Source organism: Lissotriton helveticus, chromosome 11 (genome assembly GCF_964261635.1).
Source record: "Lissotriton helveticus chromosome 11, aLisHel1.1, whole genome shotgun sequence".
NCBI classification, from domain to species: domain Eukaryota; kingdom Metazoa; phylum Chordata; class Amphibia; order Caudata; family Salamandridae; genus Lissotriton; species Lissotriton helveticus.
In genome coordinates, this window is record NC_136072.1 from 822,023,868 (window position 1) to 822,044,980 (window position 21,113).

Here is a 21,113-nt window from a genome sequence, read left to right on the forward strand (position 1 = left end):
AAGATGTATGTAAAACCAGCAAATACTTTGTACACCAAGAGACTTTCCTCAGATCTGTCTAGAGTCTCCCGGCCACTGCATTTAATGAAACCAACTTGTTCCTGTTTTGCCAAACGCCTCTTATCTTTTCATTTCTTTAAGGTAAATTCATATCTGAGCAACAACCCTTAAGAGTTGCATCTTGTCTGGAAGCTGGCACTTTAGGAAAAAAGTAAGTAGCGAGTGTATACAACAGAAACTGACACAGATAGCAACACACATACATTGAAAATGCTTTAATTAAATAAATTAACAGTGACGGTGTGGGACAAACCCACAGACACATGACATATATCTGAGAGATGGTAGATGGAGGAAAGCAATGATTTGCAAAGTGTAATGAATGGCATCATATTGAAGGTATTTGTATGAACACAGATAGAGCAAAATGTAGGGGTAATAAAGCAATCATAAACAGAAATGTTGGACTATGTACTTCAGGATTCATCCTTGTTCAGTCCTAGTTTGGTATTCCCATGAACACTTCTTCAGTGGGTCTCTAGGTCTTCTATCCTACCTCCACAGTTCTTCTCAAAATTTTTCAGAAGCGATGTTTCCGAAGGCTTTCCAGGATGTTTATGTTGCCCGGTACAGTATCCTTCTTCTTTGGCACTGAATTTATTTTCTGCTCTTTTGTGTTGGCAATGGGATAGGCAGAGGAAATAGGAATACTGGTGGAAGTGTCAGAAATGGCAGAAGGAAGAATGCTGGAGGAAATGTCAGAGGTGGAAGAAGTGGGAATGCTGGAGGACGTGTCAAAGCTGAACAAAGCGAGAATACTAGGGGTAACATCAAAGGTGGAGAAAGTAGAAATGCTGGGCGAAGTGTCAAATGTATCAGAAGTTTCTATTGTTGGAAGAAAGTCAGTGGTGGAAGAAATGGGAATGTGAATACTAAAAGAGATCTTAGAGATGGTGGCTGTGAGAGTGCTGGGAAAAGTGTCATCAGTGAGGAAAGTTTGAATGTTGGAATGAGTGTCAGAGATGGCAGAAAAGGGAAAGGCAGAAGGAGAAGTATAAGTAAGGGTGAATCCCTCATTGCTGAGATCATCTGGAATGTTGGGAATAGCTTCATTGCTGGAGGGCGAGGAAACACTGGGAAGAATTACAATAGTGGGGAGAGCGGAAGCACTGAGGAAATTTTCATTGCCAAGAGTAACAAAAACACTCTGTGTACGGTGATGGATGAGAGAAGAGTCAGGGATAGGGGTAGCAATAATTCCAGAATCAGTTCCATATCCGGAGGGACTATGAATTTTGGGAGCAGTGTAAATGCCGGAGAATGTCTCATAGCCTGCTGACACATACTTTCTAAGTGTTTCAGAACTGTGGGGAAAAGAAATGCTGGGAGGAGCACCAGGCAAATCAAGGGCAGTAGGACTAGTGGTAGAAGTGATCTTGCCTGGACTGCTGGGAGACGTTTTGGCAGAGAAGTCAGGAATGGTGTGAGTTTTAGAGATGTTGGGAACATTAACAATGGAAGTGGCCTGAGGATTGGCAGAGGTTGTGGTTAGAGTGTGGGAAGATGTAGAAGATCTTCTTGAGGCACGAGAGCCTGAAGAGGTGGTGTCAGGATTTGAGGAGATGTCGGGAACGATAGAGATTGAAGTTTCTGAGGTGGTGGTAGAAGTGTCAGGGAAGATGGATGTGGTGGTAGAGGGATTAGCATAGGTAGATTTAGGAGAGTGGGGAGCGGTTGTGTTAATTCTGTGTGATATGGAACGAATGTTGGGAGGAGTTGAAAATGTGTGAGTATTTGCTGAGGTGTGCAACATGCTGTAGAGGTGAGTAGTTGAAGTGGTGTGAGAAGTGAAAATGCCTTGGAGAGAGCTAGATGCATCAGGATTAGTGTGGGTGGGGGCAGCTGCAGTAATGGGGCGAGAGTCGTGTCTGCGGGCAGGAACAGAGGAATATCCATTAATAGAGGCATGGGAAGATTTAGAGGGATTAATGGTTGTAACAATACCAGACGTAGGCGGAATACGGTGCTTGTGAAAGCTGCTGGACTTGGGAGTGATCGGATGACTGGGAGAGATGGGATGAATGGAAGAGATGGCAGTGCTAGGAGCAACTGAGGGCTTGTCAGAAAGGGATGGTTTGCTACTGATGAGTGAACTGGGAGAGATGGGTCTGTTTGGAGTGGAAGGGTAATTGGGAGAGATGGGTGGACTAGGATAGACGGGGAGATTGTCAACCATTTTGGGATTATTATTGTTGGCAGTACTGGTTGAGATGTGGGCACTTTGTGAGACAGGGGAGTTAAGAGACTTTGGAAACTGGGGTAAAACTGAGGGGTTGGGAGATATGGAAGGATTTGGGGGGATAAGAGGATTGTTGGTGAAAGAATGATTGGCAGCGGCATAGGGATTGTTAAGAAAGGGGGTGTTAGTAATCTTGTGAGGACTACTGATGGTGTGAGGGTTGGTAGTGATGTGGGGATTGGTAGTGGTGTGGGGACTGGCAGTGATGTGGGGATTGGTAGTGGTGTGGGGACTGGTAGTGATGTGGGAATTGGTAGCAGGGTGGTGACTGGCAGACTTGTGGGGCATGGTAGTCTTGGGGGTACTAATAGTGAAGGGGGGAATGATCGCCTTGTGGGGTGTGGAAGCCTTGTGAGGATTGGAAATGCTGTGGGGATTTGTAGCCATGAGGGTCCTGGTATCTTTAAGGGCATTGGTACCATTGTTGGGGCTACCAGCCTTGTGGATATTGGCAGCCTTGTGGGTGGCAACATGAGGACTAGCAGTGGCAGATGGAGTAGAAGCCTCTTTGGCAGAGTTATCAGGATTGAGCAAAGGGAATAAATTCAGCATCTTTTCCGCTAAATAGTTCTATTGAAAAAAGAAAAACAAGTCAGACTAAGAATAGTTAGCCATCTAACACTCACACTCAGGCCTGCACACGTCAACAGGAAGACGACTCTCCACTTACTCCACCACTAGAACCATTTGAATCCACCCCTAAATCACATAGTACACTGAAAATAACACAAACAGGGATAATGTGATGAACTTGCTCCCTGTTCCTTACACCCCTCATCTTCAAATCTCTACTCCGCACACATCACTACTGAATTATACAGTGCAATCATCAACATCTTCAGCCTCACCCTCTCATTGACTTGGAGAGGCAGAACATTAAACTGAGTGACTTCCAATGTGACAAACAGAACCTGGGATCTAAACCAACTTTTTCAGATCTTTCAAATTATTCTTCCTAGTATTTCCTGGCACTTTAAAAGCCTCCCAAAACAGTTTGTTGGTCATAGGGCTAAAAAGCACACCTCAGCGAAGAAATATTTGTAGGCAATCTGGGACTTCTTTAATGACAAAGTGCTTAAACCGACAGGAAGCAAGAATCACATCTCTGTTTTACTCATGTAGGAAAGGCCCCACCAGTTTAGGTGCTACAGCTGGTGGCATCCCTGATGGACCTTGCAGACCTTTCTTCTGGTTGGAGCAACAGAACTCAGCACGTGCCACATTTATGTGTTCCCTGAAAATGGGCAAAGAGTCATCCTAGAAAACCTTTAGCTACTCAATGCGGTACTGAGAGGAAGGCTGACAAAAACACCTGGGGTCTCTTATCGTCAAGAGGTAAGATTGGACAAATGGCAATCGACGGAAAAGAAGACCTTCAAATTTCAGTTTAAAAAAGCCTACAACGAATTAGAAGGCAGAATTTAGGATGTAAGCCAATTAAAAAGATAGGCGGAGAGTGGGCAGAGCCTCCAGAAAATTTTACGCTATAGTATATACAACATGCCTCGCAAAGCGAGCATCGCATGCGCTGCGACGCTAGGCGAGACCTAAAAATGACAGTCACTCGAGGACTTTAATGCTTTTTCAGTTTCATCCTTGAGATAAATGGAACATGAAACAATATCCATGTGGAGGATCTGCTAGTTTCCGAAGCAGACCCTGTGGTAAGTTGAACCTATTTTTGGTATGATTGGTGCTCTGTCTACTTCGCTTAGTTTTTGCACTTCTTTTTCTGTTTCCTTATTGGGAAGGCTCTTCTCATGCACAGCACACGCTGCTTTATCTACACTCCCACCCTTTCATCTTCCTTCTTTCCCTGCCAGTCCGTGTCCGCCCTTGGGGACAGAAGGTGGACGGTAGGTTTGGGCACCTTGCCTCATGTTTGTTTGGGTTTAATTTTTTTCATCATTGCAGCCGCTTTGTTAAGACATGTGCCTTTCTTTTTGGTATATTAAATTCTTTAATTTTTGTATTTCAAAGTATAAATTGTAAACATAAGGTAAGTTCTTCCCTGTTCATATTCATGCAGCATGTATAGTTATAGTATTTTACGCATTTTGAGGCTTCACAAGCACAAACACAGTACAGAGGTGGAGTTGCGTTTGGAAGAAAGATTTACATACTTATTTTAAACAAACAACTGTTTTGGTTTTGTTTGCAGAAAGCATTGTGGCTATTCCTTATAAAGAAATGTACAAATGTCTCTTTAATTACTCAAAATGCTAACTTACCAATGTTGACTTTTGTGAACTTTTACTTTAATACAATAAGAAACAGCAGACGTTCCTTTTATTGCTACTGCGACCAACGCAAAAGTTACTTACCTTCGGTAACGATATATCTGTAAGAAACAGTAGTTAGTATTAGATTCCTTACCTTAGAATATCCCCAGGCGTCAGTCTGGATCAGGAAACTTTTGCGTAGCAGTACCCCTGCGCGTCGCTACGGGTCTACTGCGGCGCCGCGTCCGTCGTCGGCGTCGTTGGCGCCGGGATGACATCACTGGAGTACTTAGACGCTGCCCTCTCGCGCTGACGTCAGTTTTTATACACAGCTTTTCCGCACCAGAAACGCAGAGCCATGATAAAAACCAACCCTGGTGCCATCAAACTAGGGCCCTCAAAGGGAAATACCGTAACCCTAGGTATCGGTTCGCAGAACGGGGAGGATGGGTGGGGCAGTAAGGAATCTAATACTAACTACTGTTTCTTACAGATATATCGTTACCGAAGGGAAGTAATTTGTGCATCTGAAAGAAACAGGTTAGTATTAGATTCCTTACCTTAGAATAGATACCGCTGCAATACCAACCCCGGTGGTGGGTCTGCGAACCAATCATCAGACCAGAAAGTCCTGGAGAACGGAACGGCCGAAAAAGCCATCTCTCCGGACTTGACTGTCCAGGCAGTAGTGTCTTGCAAACGTGTGCAGGGAGGCCCACGTAGCTGCCTGACAGATGTCCTGGAAGGGGACTCCCCGACCCAGGGCAGTAGTAGCCGCCGTGGCCCGAGTGGAATGGGCCCTCAGCCCAACAGGAGGTTCCTTTTTAGCCAAAGAGTAGCATGCCTTGATGCACAACTCGACCCACCGAGAGATGGTCCGTTTGTGCACCTCCCGTCCCTTCTTAGCACCCACGTAACCAATGAAGAGTTGGTCATCCACCCGGAACTGGCGTGTGCGATCAAGGTAGAAGGAGAGCACCCGTTTTGGGTCCAGACGGTGGAGCCTCTCTTCCTCTTTTGAGGGACGCAGAGGCAGAAAGAAGGTGGGCAAGGTGATAGACTGCCCGCTATGGAAGGCTGTGACTACCTTGGGCAGGAAAGAGGGACGCGTTCTTAACACAACCTTGTCCGGATGGACAGAAAGGAAAGGAGGTTTAGAGGAAAGAGCCTGGAGCTCACTCACCGTCCTGGCAGAGGTGATGGCAACCAGGAATGCAGTTTTGAGAGTAAGAAGACGTAGAGGGCAATTGTGAAGTGGCTCGAAAGGAGCGCACATCAAATAAGTTAGAACCAGGTTCAAGTCCCACTGAGGCATCACGAAAGGTACAGGAGGAAACATATAAGTGATGCCCTTCAAGAATCTATGTACAACAGGGGACTTGAAAAAAGAAGGCTGATCAGGAAGCCTTAAGAAGGCAGAAATGGCAGAGAGGTAGCCCTTGATAGTGCCCAGAACAGAGTCCTGCTGGGCAAGAGAAAGAAGAAAGAGGAGAACCTCAGAAAGAGGGGCAGAGAGAAGATCCACAGCCATTGCTGTGCACCATGCCACAAATGTGTTCCACCTGCAGGCATATACAGATTTTGTGGAGGGACGCCTAGCTGCCAGAATCACATCACAGACTTCAGGAGGCAAGTCAAATGGCCTTGACTGTCGCCACTCAATCTCCATGCAAGGAGGTGGAGACTGGACAGGTTTGGGTGGAGGATCGTCCCCTGCTGCTGCAACAGAAGGTCCTCCTGAAGAGGCAGACGAATCGGGTGATCGACTGACATGCTGAGTAGCTCGGGATACCAGTATCTTCGTGCCCAGTCCGGAGCCACAAGGATGACTTGGGCCCGGTTGCGCCTGATCTTCTTCAGCACTCTGGGCAGAAGTGGTATAGGTGGAAAGGCGTACAACAGACCGCAACTCCACTTGTGACCAAAAGCGTCTTTGAGCGAGTGCCGCCTTGAATATTCCAGGGTGCAGAACTAATGACATCGCGCGTTCTCCTCTGTGGCGAATAGATCTAACCAAGGCTCTCCCCACTGCTGAAAGAGGCCTTGCGCCATGTTCGAGTTCAGATGCCATTCGTGATCCATCATGCACCGACTGCTGAGTTCGGCCGCCCTGGCGTTCAGAGAACCCGCCAGGTGTTGAACCACCAGGGTCACGCCCTGATGTTCCAGCCACTGCCAGAGCTGCAGGGCCTCTTGGCAGAGGGTCCTGAACCCCACCCGCCCTGTTTGTTGGAGTACCACATGGCGGTGGTGTCGTGCGTGAACACCTGCACTATACTCCCCCAGACAGAGGGGAGTAATGCCATCAGTGCAAGTCGGATCCCCCGCAGCTCCAGAAGGTTGATGTGGATCCTGGACTCCGCCGGAGACCAGAGGCCTCTGATCTCCGCCTCTCCCATGTGGCCGCCCATCCCAGGAGGGACGCATCTGTCACGACTACGTGCTCTGGTTGGGGTAGGGAGAGGGATCTGCCGCTGACCCCATCGCGGTCCTTGGGCCACCACTGTAACTGTCTGGCAGTGCCCTCCAAGATCAGGACGTGGTCGGACAGGTTGCACTGATGCTGGGCCCACTGAAACTTCAGGTCCCACTGCAGAGCCCGCATCCTACACTGGGTGTGATGCACCAGAAGGATGCAGGAGGCCATGAGCCCCAGGAGCCGCAGCGTCAACCTGACCGAGACCCGTGATAAAGGCTGAAAGATCGGAATCAGAGCCTGAATATCCTGAACCCGCTGCTCGGGAGGATAAACCCAAAACTGCGCCGAGTCCAGAACCTCTCCGATGAAGAGGAGCACAGGTGTGACTTTGGCACATTGATGGAGAACCCCAGCAGGTGCAGGAGGTCGGCCGTAGTCTGGAGGTGGCTGACGACTGACTGGGGCGAGCCCGCCTTTAACAACCAGTCGTCGAGATAGGGGAAGACTGATACCCCTAATCTGCGCAGATGAGCTGCGACCACCGGCATCACTTTCGTGAACACCCGAGGGGCGCTGGTAAGGCCGAAGGGGAGCACGGTAAACTGAAAGTGCTCGCGGCCTACCGTGAACCGCAGGTAACTCCGGTGGCCCGGCAGGACGGGGATGTGGAAATACGCGTCCTGCAAGTCCAATGCTACCATCCAGTCTCCTGGATCCAGGGCATTTAAGATCTGAGTCAAAGTCAGCATCTTGAACTTCTCCTTCCAGAGGAAGCCGTTGACATTCCCGAGGTCCAAGATAGGGCGTAGGCCCCCTTTGCCCTTATTGGGAACCAGAAAGTAGTGGGAATAGCAACCACACCCTACTTCCGGCCCAGGAATGCGCTCGATGCGCCCTTGGCCAAGAGGGTGCAACGTCCTCCTGTAGAAGATTCAAGTGATCCCCGACACGCGGTGGTATTGCGGTAGCATGGCTGGAGTGGTCGCCTCGAAGGTGAGGGTGTAGCCCCTTCGGACTATTTGCAACACCCACCTGTCCGATGTGATGGTGCGCCAGTGGAGGAGGTGATGGCGAACCCTGTCCCCACTGGTGTTGAATGGGCCTGAAAGCTCAGACTAGGAGGGCTTTGAGACGGATGCTGCAGGGGTGGATGTGGACTGGCCTCGCCGTTGTCCCCGGGCACCGCCACGGCGGTTACCACATCCGCCACCGCACTGGATGTTAGTCTGTGCCCCGTGGCTGGCAGGACGTGTGGGGGCGCCCCTTCCTTGGCCACGAAAGGAGCAAAAGGCAGCAGTTTGCAGGCCCAAGGACTTGGCCGTAGCCCTTGAGTTCTTAAAGTGCTCAAGCGCACTGTCTACCTTGTTGCCAAAAATGTGACGGCCATCAAACGGCATGTCCATAAGGGTGTTTTGGACATCAGCTGAAAAGTTGGCGGACCTCAACCAGGCGTGGCGGCGAACCGCCACCGCCGTTGCAATCACCCTGCCTAGCGAGCCCGTTGTATCCAGCCCATATCGGATGGAATACTGTGCCGCATCTAGACCCTCCGCAAGGGCTTGGGCGAGTTGAACCCGGGCCTCCTCCGGGCATTGTGGTAGCACGTCCGCGACCGTGTCCCACAGAGAATGGGTATCACGGCCCAAAAGGCACACCGTGTTGACTGACCGCAACCCCAAACTCAGTGAGGAGAACATCTTTTTGCCATATTGTTCGCACCTTTTGGATTCCCGATCAGGGGGAGCTGTCGGGAATGCGGTCTGGAAGTTAGAGGCCTGGATGTTCAGGCTCTCTGGGGTGGGGTGGGTGGACAAGAAGCTAGGGTCGCCCGTGCCGGACGGTGGCGTCTAACCACATTCTTATCCACAGGGGGACCTGTGGTGGGCCTGGACCAAGTGCCCACAAGACCGTCAGTTAAGGCCTCATTAAATGGCAGCAGAGGCTCTGAAGTGATTGCCTGCGGTTTACGGACCTTAGTGAGGAGGTTAGTCCTCACAGCCGCGACGGGGAGCTCAAGAACCAAGGCCTTGGCCGCCCTCGTCAGCACCACACTATAGGCAACCCCCTCCTCCGTAGCCACGGTAGGAGGGGAGACAAAGCCAGTGTCGGGCGAAGTGTAAAAACCACTGGCCTCCCCTAACTCACATGCCCAGTCCTGATAAGACTGGCACTCCTGTGCCAGAGGGTCCTCAGACCCCTCCCAATTCGCCTCATCCTCCATCTCCTGGAACTCAGGTTCAAATGATGTGGGCGGATCATAGAAGAAAAGTTCTTCCCTCTACGTCGAATGCGGCGTCGAGCGACGCCGCTACGGTGTCGGAACCGGAATGAGGGGGGGATCGGGGACGACGTCGGGGGCTACACCCTAGGGGTCGCCGACGGCAGAGGTATCGTGAGGTCGACCAGCGGCGACCCAGATCCGGAACCGGATCCAGTGGGGCCTTGCGGCGTCGGGACCGAAGTCGCCGACGGTGCCGGGGCCGAAGCACCCGACGGCGCCGGGGCCGAAGCGGTCAGCCCGCCAAGGCCCCGAGTCGGGACTGCGGGGCCCGAAGGCGCGCCGACAATCCTCGACGGAGGGAAGTGAGTCCTCATGGCCACGAGGAAGTCACGAATCTCCATCAGCGTCACATTCAGCCCAGGGACCGGCGGGTGTGGAGCTGGCTGTGACGCCTGCAGCTCCGGCGGAGCCACGTGGGCGGTGTCGCCCGAACCCCCGGCTGCATCGCGCGAGCGTCGGGGGGAGTCAGAAGAGTGGTGTCCCATCTTCGACTTCTTGTGCCTCTCACCTGAGGACTTGGAGTGGCGTCGACTCGACGAGCGGTGATGACTCGGCCCCAGGATCGGTCCCTCAACCTCCTCCTGGACCGGGACCTCGAACGGCGCGGGGCCAACTGCCGGAGCTTGAGGCTCTTACGGGACCGCTCCCGCCTAGCCTTCGACGTCAAGGTCCAGCAGTCGGGGCACGACTTGTCATCGTGGTCGGGCCCCAAACTATGCAGGCACCGGCGATGGGGGTCGGTAACCGACATCAGTCGGCTGCAGTCGGCACAGGGTTTGAACCCGGGCATCCCTAACGGCACCGATGGACTCGAACGACTCGAGAAAAACAGATCACAAAGATCAAAAAGTTTGGTCAAAAAATTACCAAGAGTACCACTTTTTACGGATCGGCGCTTGCTGGCGTGGAAAAAAGAAGAACTGACGTCAGCACACGAGGGCGGCGTCTAAATACTCCGGCGACGTCATCCCGGCGCTGAAGACACCGACGACGGACGCGGAGCCGCAGACGACGCCTAGCGACGCGCAGGGGTACTGCTACGCAAAAGTTTCCGGATCCAGACTGACGCCTGGGGATATTCTAAGGTAAGGAATCTAATACTAAGCTGTTTCTTTCAGATTTTCATTCTTGCGAGCCAGGGTCTTGGATCTGTTGGGGGTGTAACATTCTGTGAGTTATGGTACTTTACTTATGGCTACTGATTCCTGAAACCGTTAGCGTCGACAACACGGAAAAAAGGGAACTGATGTCATCACACCGGCGTGGGCCTATTATAGGCGTCGTGACGCCAGCGCAGTCGCGTGCGATGCCGTGTCTCTATGACGTCCAAGTCCACGTCGGCGTGAGGCTACGAAAAGAATTTCCGAATGTTGCTGATGCAAGGGGGATATTCACAAGGTTAGGAATCCACACGGCAGATGTATCTATCAGAAAACGACACAAATGCAGCAAGTAACCGTGATAACAATCTTAACTGGCATGCTAATGCAATGCCTCATATATTTCAAGAAGGCCCTTTGAAAACAAAGCCAGCAAGTACTCTGCTTACCTACGCCACAAGGAACCCATCCTAGCACTGCTGTGAAAGACAAGCATTTGCAATGCAATCTGTCTGGCCTTTGGGAACTTATATGTATTTAGCTATGTAGAACATTAGCCTGAGTGCTGAAACATTTACTGTTCTCCAACATGGAGGGAAAGTAAGCACCAAACTGCGTGACACACCAGGTATGGGAACACATGGAGAGAAATATTGCCTTTCAGATGGAAATGGTATAGTCCAAAGCTCTGTTTTTAATATGAAATCAGGGCCTTCAGTGGTCATATCACTGAAAATACAACATTTGCAAAAAAATATTATTGTCTACGGATGCTCGTGGAAGACAATTTCTATGGACTGGAATCTAGAGAATGCTAAAGTGATTCTGGTATTTTACTGACCTCTGCTGGTCATTTTCTATCAAGACAGTTAAAAGAGGCAGTCCTAGGGCTGATCTCCAGAGCCCACAAAGTACATACACATATAAGTACATAATAAGTATATACTAAAGTATATACAAGAGGTCTCGATTGGTCGACCTAATAAAAAATTGTGAGGCAGCCACATTCTTCAAATGCGTTAAAGGTTGTGGAAACGATGAAAGGTACACTACAGTAATTGTTAAACACAGAAACAAACTTTTTTTCTCCATATTTCACTTTTATCAGATTGTGGGTTTGAACTGCAATCAGTATTACGCTTTATTTTTTGGTGTTTCTTTTTATATTGTAATTGTAGCATTTATATAGTGCTTACTACCCCATACCAAGTGTATCTGTCGCAAAGGAAGTGTGTGTAGGTAACATTTCAAAGGTACGGAGCGGGGACATTTTTCACTTACTTGCTGCCCAGACCGCCACCAGACTGCTGCTTCTGGCCCCTGTCCTCCTGTCCTCGCTCTCCCTCCGCCGCCGCACTCCTGAGACCGCGAGTGCTGCCGCAGAGCGGGGGAGAGCGCGAGGGGACCAGGGACTACATTTCCCACCAGCCCTTGCGACCAGAAGTCGAATCACGCCGCACAGCGCCAGGAGGCGTTTAAATCCAAGCCTCATTTGCGGCGGAGCGGGACATTTTTCACTTACTTGCTGCCCAGACCGCCACCAGACTGCTGCTTCTGGCCCCTGTCCTCCTGTCCTCGCTCTTCCTCCGCCGCCGCACTCCTGAGATCGCGAGTGCTGCCGCAGAGCGGGGGAGAGCGCGAGGGGACCAGGGACTACATTTCCCGCCAGCCCCTGCGACCGGAAGTCGCATCACGCCGCACAGCGCCAGGAGGCGTTTAAATCCAAGCCTCATTTCCCGCGTCGCGGGAGCGCACGGGGGCAGCGCCGGGCTAAGCCCGGGCAAAGGGCGGGCCCTCTGTGGCCCTCCGTGGTCAACAGTGGTCGGGCAGGCCACCCCTCTAAACTACAGCTGTCAGCAAGGTGAGCCCAAAAACCATAATGGGGAAACGAAATATTAGCACTGTTACACAGGCCTCTGAAGGTCCTACTGTCCTCCCGCCAACCTTCGAAAGTATGTTGGAAAACGCCTTCAATTTGGTTACCACTGAAATTGCCAACACTGAAAGGAGAATGTCAATGGGTCTTACGAGCTCGTACTTAGAGCCCGAGCAAGTTATTCTAAACAATGCCTCGCCGCTTTCCCCTGTGGTGACAATTATAAAACCGACTTCGTTGGCCAAAGTACCTGTAGTTCAATCTGGGGGCAGTAGCTCTACCATCATTATTGATTTACAGCAAGATCCGGACGTTCTAGCTGCTACCCCTTCTTCGACCCCGAGTAATAAGACCGTTGGAGAGAAAAGGAAAAGAGGCCCCTTGAAACAAACATTAAACAAGAGGAAACAACCCCCACGTAACAAGGGTCAACCTACTCCTCAGAGTATGTGGACTAGAGGGAAAACACTATCTGGAGGTGGTCCTGATAATGAGTTTCCGCATTTAGCTGATGGTAATATTGCTATAGTCCCCCCTAAAGAAGGACAAAACTCGGCTTGTACACAGACTGAGCCCATAACTGAGAGCGTCACTCACGACAAGCGGAATGGGAATTTTATTGAGACTATTATTGACACAATTTTTAAACAAGTCAAAAGTCAAATGGATAAACAGTTTCATTTAATTTTTAAAAGACTTGATAGACTGGAAAACCTGATAAAAAAGGATGATGTAAAAAGGAAAGGGGTGATTAGTCTTGACCAGTTGAGGGGAGAACGATTCTTGAAAGATATGGAAGCTGCTAATAGGTGTATTATTGAGGACAGACCCAATATTATTAATAGCACATTAGGAATTAACACCGCACCCAAGGATGTTATTGCAGGAAACACCCAATCTGTTACACCGTCGCAGCCAACTTTGCCTGTAGCAGTTGGACCGCCCTGTCCCACCACCATGATTGTGGGCCCAACAGAGGGTGGCTCTGGCTCAGCCACCACGAAGCTAGGGAAACCAGTTAGTACTGGTGTAGAGAACGGTCAAGCCGCTGCCACAAGGCCTACAAAACAATCAGGGCCAGTTCTCCATTTACCCCCCGATGCCTGTCCTTATGTTTTAATTTTAGCAGGTTTACCACCACTTAAGGAGGGACAGGGGGAGTCCTGGGTACAACTGAATAACAAGTGTATTGATTGGCTGACCAAGCACAAAGGGGTTGGGCCAAAAATTCCGAGTGAAATCCTGACAGTGTGCCGAGTGAGTTGGGTTGGTCCCTCTTTTAAGAACATTAATGGAGATTGTATCGTAATTAATTTCAGGCACCCCTCGACTGTAAAATTTGTACTAAATTGTAACAACAGCCATTTCAGTCCCTCAACTGTTGTAACTCCATTTGCGTTGGGATACTTCTACAGGCCCCCACAGAGACCATTTAGGTCTGCCCCCCACCCTACCCGCTGTATAATAGGTTCAGCGCACTATCCGAGTTGGAGAGCCAGGGCTGACCATCAGCCACCCCTTCGGATACTGCAGACAGTGATCACCTGAACATAAATGACCCTTTGGGAGCATTGATAACGGATCCCCTTAAAGAGGTGATGATCGTTAACACTGAGGCAGTACTGTGACCTGACCCTAAGATAACTGTCCATACAACCTCCACCCCATTATCATCGGATAAATTAACAATCTTGAGCTGGAACATTGCTGGTCTAAAGACAAAAATGGAATCTAGGGACTGGACTGATTGGGTCGGTAACTTTGATATCCTAATGTTCCAGGAAACATGGTGTATTAGTTCTCTGCTCCTCGAGGGTTATAGTTGTGAAAATCACATCGTACCTATCCCGGTTGCGGGTCGACCGAGTGGGAGTTTTTATCTATCTGGGTAAAGATTGTTGCAGGAACCTAAATTGAAACCCTGAAGACCAATGATATGAATTTCCAGGCCTTAATTTATACTAGCAGGTTAAAACTATGTTTAATTAATTTTTATAACAAAGACTTTACATCACATCCAAATACAAATTTTATAAGATTGTTTGATTTTATTGATGGAATTATGGATGGTCAAAAGTATGGTAAACTTGATGGTATTTGTTTAGGAGGGGATTTCAATGCTCACATTTATCCCAGAACACCGCCCTGCAAAAGAGGGAAAGAATTGCTTGACCATTTAGCCACAAGGGGTCTAATCAATGTTATGGAGAAGGCAAACATCCCCACGGACAAAGGACCATTGTCCACCTATGTTGGGCGTGGATGTTCCACCACAATAGATTATGTATTCATATCCTCCTTGCTTGGGGACTGTTTATTAGAGGCCGACGTGGTTAGTACCGTATACAGTGACCACAACCCAATCCTGTCCACTTTTAAATCTATTAGAAAATCGGCCAATCGGAAATCAATTGGGGCAAAAAACCTGATGGTGTCATCAGACAACCTTAAGGTTGTCTGGAAGGGGATAGATAATAAGGGGGTTTTACCACGTGCCATTAAAATGAACCCTTCGCTTGTGTCCACCTGTCTATCTAGTGACATTCCCGGACACGACATTATCGAGGCTTTACAGGGTTATGTTTGGCCATTAAAAAGGAAATCTCCAAACCACCTTTAGGCCACAACAATAAAAATCCCAGATGGTTCGACACTTTCTGTTCTAAAGCAAACCGTGAACTACGGGCTGCTCTCGTGGCGGAACCACGGGACCAGTCTCTGGTTAAGAGACTGAGGTTAAGCTACAAACGCACCCTAAAAACACGAACAGAAGAGCTATTAAAAGATCAGTGGGAATCCCTTGCATGCACAGCTGCATTGGGAGATGTTTCTGGGTTCTGGGGTGAGGTAAAGAACTTGAGATCAATAGGATCCAACATTACCCCCATAAACTGTAATATAACAGGGGATAGGTGGGTGAACCATTTTTCAAATATTTATGCTGCGCCGCACCTACCAACTGAGACTTCGTACCCCTCTATGGCAATTAACATCTCAATAACGGAGGTGGAAGATGCAATCTCCCAAAGTGCGGGCAATAAAGCTCCAGGACCCGATGGACTATCCATCGACCAAATTAAATCTGAGCCTGACTTTTGGTCACCCTTACTGTGTAACATTTTTAATAATTTATCCCACACACCGGCCCCAGTGACTTGGTCCAATAATATAATTGTGCCAATCTTCAAGAAGGCGATAGACTCCAACCTAGCTGTTATTGTCCTATATCTTTAATAGATAACACTCTGAAGATTCTAGGAAGAGTCATTTTTAACAAGATCAGGATTTGGGGAGAGGAAAATATGATTTTACATCCGTGCCAGCTTGGTTTTAGAAGCAATGTGGGAACTGTGGAGCAATGCTTGAATCTAAATTTAATATTGGCCAAATACACCATTGCCAAAAAAGCCCCATTGTATTTGGGGTTTATGGATTTAAGTTCTGCTTTTGATTTTATTAATCGTTCCTGTTTATGGATAGTTTTGTTATGGGTTAGACAAGTCACTTGTTTATTTTTTAGCCCACTTACACAGGGATCTGAAAGCCCGCGTGAGAATAAATAATGACGGTGAAGTCTCAGGGGATATTTTAATTGGCAGGGGGTCAGACAAGGTTGCGTCTTGGCCCCCCTGCTTTTTATTTTGTATATAAATGAATTAAGTAATTCCTTGTGTAAATTAACAGGTCATGTCCCCAATATCAAAGGTAAATCACTTCCCGCACTCCTTTACGCGGACGATGCGGTTCTTATGGGCCGCACACCCAATGCACTGCGTATTTTAATAACAGGTTTTGTTTCATATACGGCTGACTTGGGGTTATGTACTAATTTTAATAAATCTTTTATAATGTCTTGTGGCCCCAAAAAGCATAACATCAGTCAAATTGTGTCAGGAAATAATGTTTTAAAAAGCACTCACACTTTTCCTTATTTAGGCTTGTTGTTCTCTGATTCCGGATCCTGGCAGCCCCATGTGGCCCAGGGAAGGAATAAAATGGGTAAAGCCATTAATTCTATAATTAGTCTTCGTCAACCCAAACGCGCCGAGGTAATAATGCCATTGCTACAAATATACAGAACTCAATGTTTGCCAACTGGAACCTATGGCGCAGAGGTTTGGGGATACTCAAATAGTACTAGTATACAGATCGAAGGGAACAGATTTTGTAGGAAGGCTTTGGGGGCGGTAATCTCAGCCCCAACTTACATTTGCCATAGGGAATTGAATCTTCCATATACAGAGGATTTCATAAGATCCAGGCCCGCCCTATTTTGGCTGAAAATATGGCGGAATCCTGCGGCCTCTTTGACCCGAGACATCATCACGGACTGTCTAAAATGTGAGCGGGCTAACCATATACCCTGGCTTAGGGCAGTAGAGAGAAGTTTGGCAAGTGTGGAAAAGGGACATTTATTTTTCTTGCCCCTAACCATTGACTGTACCCACAAGAACTCAGTAAAAAGGGCTTTGTACGACCTATACCGAAAAGATAGAGAAAGGACTGAGCACCTTAAGCCATCTATTATAAAATATATGCCCCTATTGGAATAATGTGGCAGGCCCAATAACACACCTCAGGGTTATCTTCGAAAAAAACTGGGCAGATGGAATAGGAGACTGCTGTTTCGTTTTAGGGATGGAAGCATCAAACACCTACTTTGCTTTCCATTAGGCTTTAACAAAAACTTGGGGAATCTACACTGTCCTTGTAATTTAGGTTGTAAACAAAGCCTTTTACACTTTATGTTTTTTTGTGGCTTTTATGTAAAATATACTAAACTTTTCCTAATCCCGTATTTCAGAGAACACGCTCTGATGGACTTTAACTTAGCATTCAGAGATCTATTGATGCTAGGCTCTGATGATGTAATCCTTAGAGTAAGTTGTTTCCTTCAGTCTGCAATTCGCTCCCGTGCTTCAATGAACATGGTCTGATAAAGGGATTTACTGTTACATCTTTGCTGTTTGCACTATTGCTTAACAGTTTACATATTGTACATTTGCACTTTTAATGAACAGGATCTGACAAAGGGATTTACTGTTTCATCCTTGCAGCTTGCACTATTGCTTAAAAGTTTACATATTGTACATTTGCACTGGCAATTTTATTCCACTTTTTAAATAATTGTTTTTATCGATGAATTGTTGTGATGTACATGTACTTTTATGGATGTTTTTATATCCGAATAAAGATCCTTTGACTTGACTTGAATCAAAATAACTAGGTACTTTCACACTGAAACTTTTTGGATAAAAAACGGTTATACATGTCTAAATTACAGGTGCAAATTTAATAAATTATAATGTTCAATTACGTGGCCTTTCACACAAAATATCTCATTGGGGTATAAGCGGACGAATGCGATCTTTTAGTTACAACCAAAACATATTCACTGCTTATTAAACATGCTCCCATATAACCAAGAAAAAAAAATGATGTAGAGCAACAGGATGCCTTGCTGCTAAGACATGAAAATTAAAATGCCAATGTATTAACAATTTCAACATAATTTATCAGGTTCGTTGCCATTTAAGAACATATATGACAACAGTGATGGTTTTAAAGCTACTGCTGCAGACCTTAAATCTGGTGAAGCAGTTTCCTGTCGCCACATCAATTAACATATGTGAACAGTTAAAAACCTGCAATGCTATGAAAGGTCGGCTACAGGCGTAAGTTTGTTTTGCTGGCAATCTGCCTAACACCGCCCACATAGCCACCTAGTACTAAGCATAATAAAACCTGTAAATGTTAAGCACCGAGGATACTGTGCTGCAAGCCTAAAAACATATAAGGTCCTAAAGGAAGACCTATTGGCTATGCCAATGCTTGTTTTTTCCTGTGAGCGGCAATGAAAGATCTCTGTGCACGACATCCAAGGCCACGTGCGTCCACACCTCTCTCGGGCTGCTTGCCCCACCCGCCCTTATCTATCTATCTATCTATCTATCTATCTATCTATCTATCTATCTATCTATCTATCTATCTATCTATCTATCTATCTATCTATCTATCTATCTATCTATCTATCTATCTATCTATCTATCTATCTATCTATCTATCTATCTATCTATCTATCTATCTATCTATCTATCTATCTATCTATCTATCTATCTATCTATCTATCTATCTATCTATCTATCCTACTATCTTACTATCTATCCATCTAACTATCCATATATATAGTTTTAAATTAAGTTATATTTTATAATTATTTGGGGTAGACCTCCCCAACCCCACCCCATTATTTAAAAATGAATTCTATTTTATTTTAAACTTTATTGGGAAGTAAACCTGACATACCCCTTTTTCAATTACCTTTACCACCCCATACTCTTACCTACTCCAAATCCTAAAAATACCCTTACTCTCGGTACAGGTAGGTAAAATATACTTTTAATCATAGAACATTTAAAGAAGTGCAGTTATGAATTGATTTGCAGGGGGGGCGTGGCCAAGAGCCGTGCATGGCGGACGTGTAGCGCAGTAGCTCCGTCTTTCGCCCTGTTATACTCGCTATTGGTCCTGTCTACCCTTAATGCAACCACCCCAACCTTTCGCCCGGACCTGCGGCAAGTGAGCGGTGGGCAGTAGCTGCGCGCGGACCTCATCGGGTGCCTGGGAGAGCAGCGGTGACTGCTGGGGCCTGCCACACGGGGAGAAGGCGCGGCCTCAATTGTCCCTGGGGCCTGGCTGCCGCTGACTACCGGCGAGCCGCCGGTGGGGCGCCGGCAGGGCGCCAGGGCACTGAACTATACCCATTGCAGCCGGAGGACCGGCGGCTCATCCTGCAACCCCCAGACCGGCTCCTACATCGCCGGCGGACAGCCGAGACCCACACTGCCCCGAATACTCGACTTGTAACCAGAGAAGCACCGGACTGCGCTGCGCCTTCTGGAATACTGAGGGGGCGCCAGCGGCAAGCTCATGGGATCGCTGAGTAAGCTGAGTGGGGGACACTAGAGACCTGGGCCCTGCTGTGACTGCGTGTGCCATCGACAGCGGCCCGGCGGGCCTTCGTGCTGGAGAAGCGACGCGGGCGCCATCTTGCCTACGCCCTGACCGGCGGCGGCTCCGTGGGGAGCAGCTGAGGAGACGTGGATCCGAGGTAGGGACGAGGCGTCCTCACGACATCTACAGCCACGCTACCGCTGGGGTCACAGAACTGCGTGAAGGGGTCCAGTCACGGGGGCACCCGAGTGGCACGCAACAGACTGCGAAGGCAGCCCTCGCTGGGACAAGTGTGAAGCGCCATACCACTGTTCTGCCGCTGGAGTGCCACCTCTTCTGCGCCACGCTTGACCCTGTCCGACACCAGGGGGACACCCCTCCTAACGCCTTCTCCGCTGGGATATCAGTGACCACGTGGGGATCCACGGCGCACAGCGCAGTGCCCTGGGGACCTGTCATCGGCGAACGGAAACGCGACCACCCCAGCGCCGCCCTGCATACTAGGTCGATGGGACAACACAGGGGCAGAACCCAGGACCCCGGTGCATCGGCGGACATGCAGTCCACCGGATCAGAGGACCCTCTTTCCTCCTCGAACATGGACGTCATCCCACCGACTGGGAAAGAGTCCCAGGACGCCAAACTAGATCTTATCCTCAACGAAATACGAGCCACAAGGGAGGCACTGGAAACGCGTATAGACAATATGGCGACGGGTCTTTCATTGCTTCGTGCGGACCACAATAAACTTGCAGAGAGGGTCTCCGAACAGAAACTCGCACTGAATGACCTCATACCCCAACAAACGGAGCACTCTACAAAACTGGAAGGCAAAGAAAAACAGTTACGGCAGCTATGGGACAAGGTGGATGATGCGGAAGGACGTGCCCGCCGCAATAACGTCCGCATCTTAGGCATTCCGGAACGCAGCGAGGGGAGGAACCCCACCCAATTTGTGGAAGACTGGCTCCGTCAACTAGTGGGACCACAGGACCTCACCGCACTGTACAGCGTGGAGAGGGCACACAGGATGCCGTCCAAACCACCGCCGCCAGGAGCGCCCCCACGCCCTTTGATCGCGCGCCTCCTCCACTACAAGGACCGAGACACTGTGCTACGTGTGGCCCGGGAGAAGGCGCCGATCCGCTATGAAGACAAGAATATCTCCATATATCCTGACTTCACGCCCACGGTCCAACGGGCCAGATCCACCTTTCTGGGGCTGAAACGCAAGTTGCGTGAGAGAGACTTAAAGTATGCCCTTCTATTCCCTGCACGCCTTAAGGTACTGCACAGTAACAAATCATACTTCTTTGACTCGCCAGAAGAAGCGGCCGAGTGGATGGAAGTGACGTTAACTCCGCCAGCCTCCCAGAACCCTTTCCTGGCCAAGAAGGGGAAAGGCAACAAGACTCCCTCAGATCGGCAAAGCACCACATCGGAAGCTCGACAAGCCCCGCCGCAGAGAACATCACCGACGGATGCGGCCGCTACGATCCATCCAGAGGGCCCCACACCAGTGCTGCAACTAACAAAGGAGGCGCTCGCCGCCCATGATGCGGGCACATCTAGTGACCTGATTAGCAACTCCGGCACACGCACTGAGGTTTCGGGGTCAGTGAGCAGTGTACAACTCTTCCCAAAGATCACGGCGCAGACAGCAGAAGAATTTTAACATCGCCATCGTGACCGCACTCCAGGTGGTAACGTATAGACTGTATTATTCCTTGCACTCGGGTGGGCTGCTCAAGGGATTGCTTTACTAAGGGCCGCCATGCCACCACAGGCCTGCACAGGTACGGCGATAGCAGTCTGCGCCCCCCACCGCAGGCACATGGAACTGTTTGACTTTTGCCCCTGTTGGGCATCATGGTTTGGACCTCGAGCCCGTTGGCCTGGGGTCCTTAGTATTCAGGGACTGATTATTTGTTTGACACTCCTCCTATGCAAGAAGAAGTACCA

At 48.9% G+C, this 21,113-nt stretch overlaps 1 protein-coding gene across 2 annotated transcripts in view; it reads right to left on the reverse strand.

Annotated features, from left to right (window-relative positions):
- Nucleotides 1-260: 260 nt before the first annotated feature.
- Nucleotides 261-21,113, reverse strand: part of LOC144792107 (myoferlin-like) — a 3,514,236-nt gene continuing 3,493,383 nt past the window's right edge. For both annotated transcript variants that reach the window (XM_078666976.1, XM_078666975.1), the window contains one exon: nucleotides 261-2,869. In XM_078666976.1, coding sequence (XP_078523102.1) covers nucleotides 581-2,869 — 2,289 coding nt within the window. In that variant the 3' untranslated portion in view covers nucleotides 261-580. The remainder of the gene's footprint in view (nucleotides 2,870-21,113) is intronic.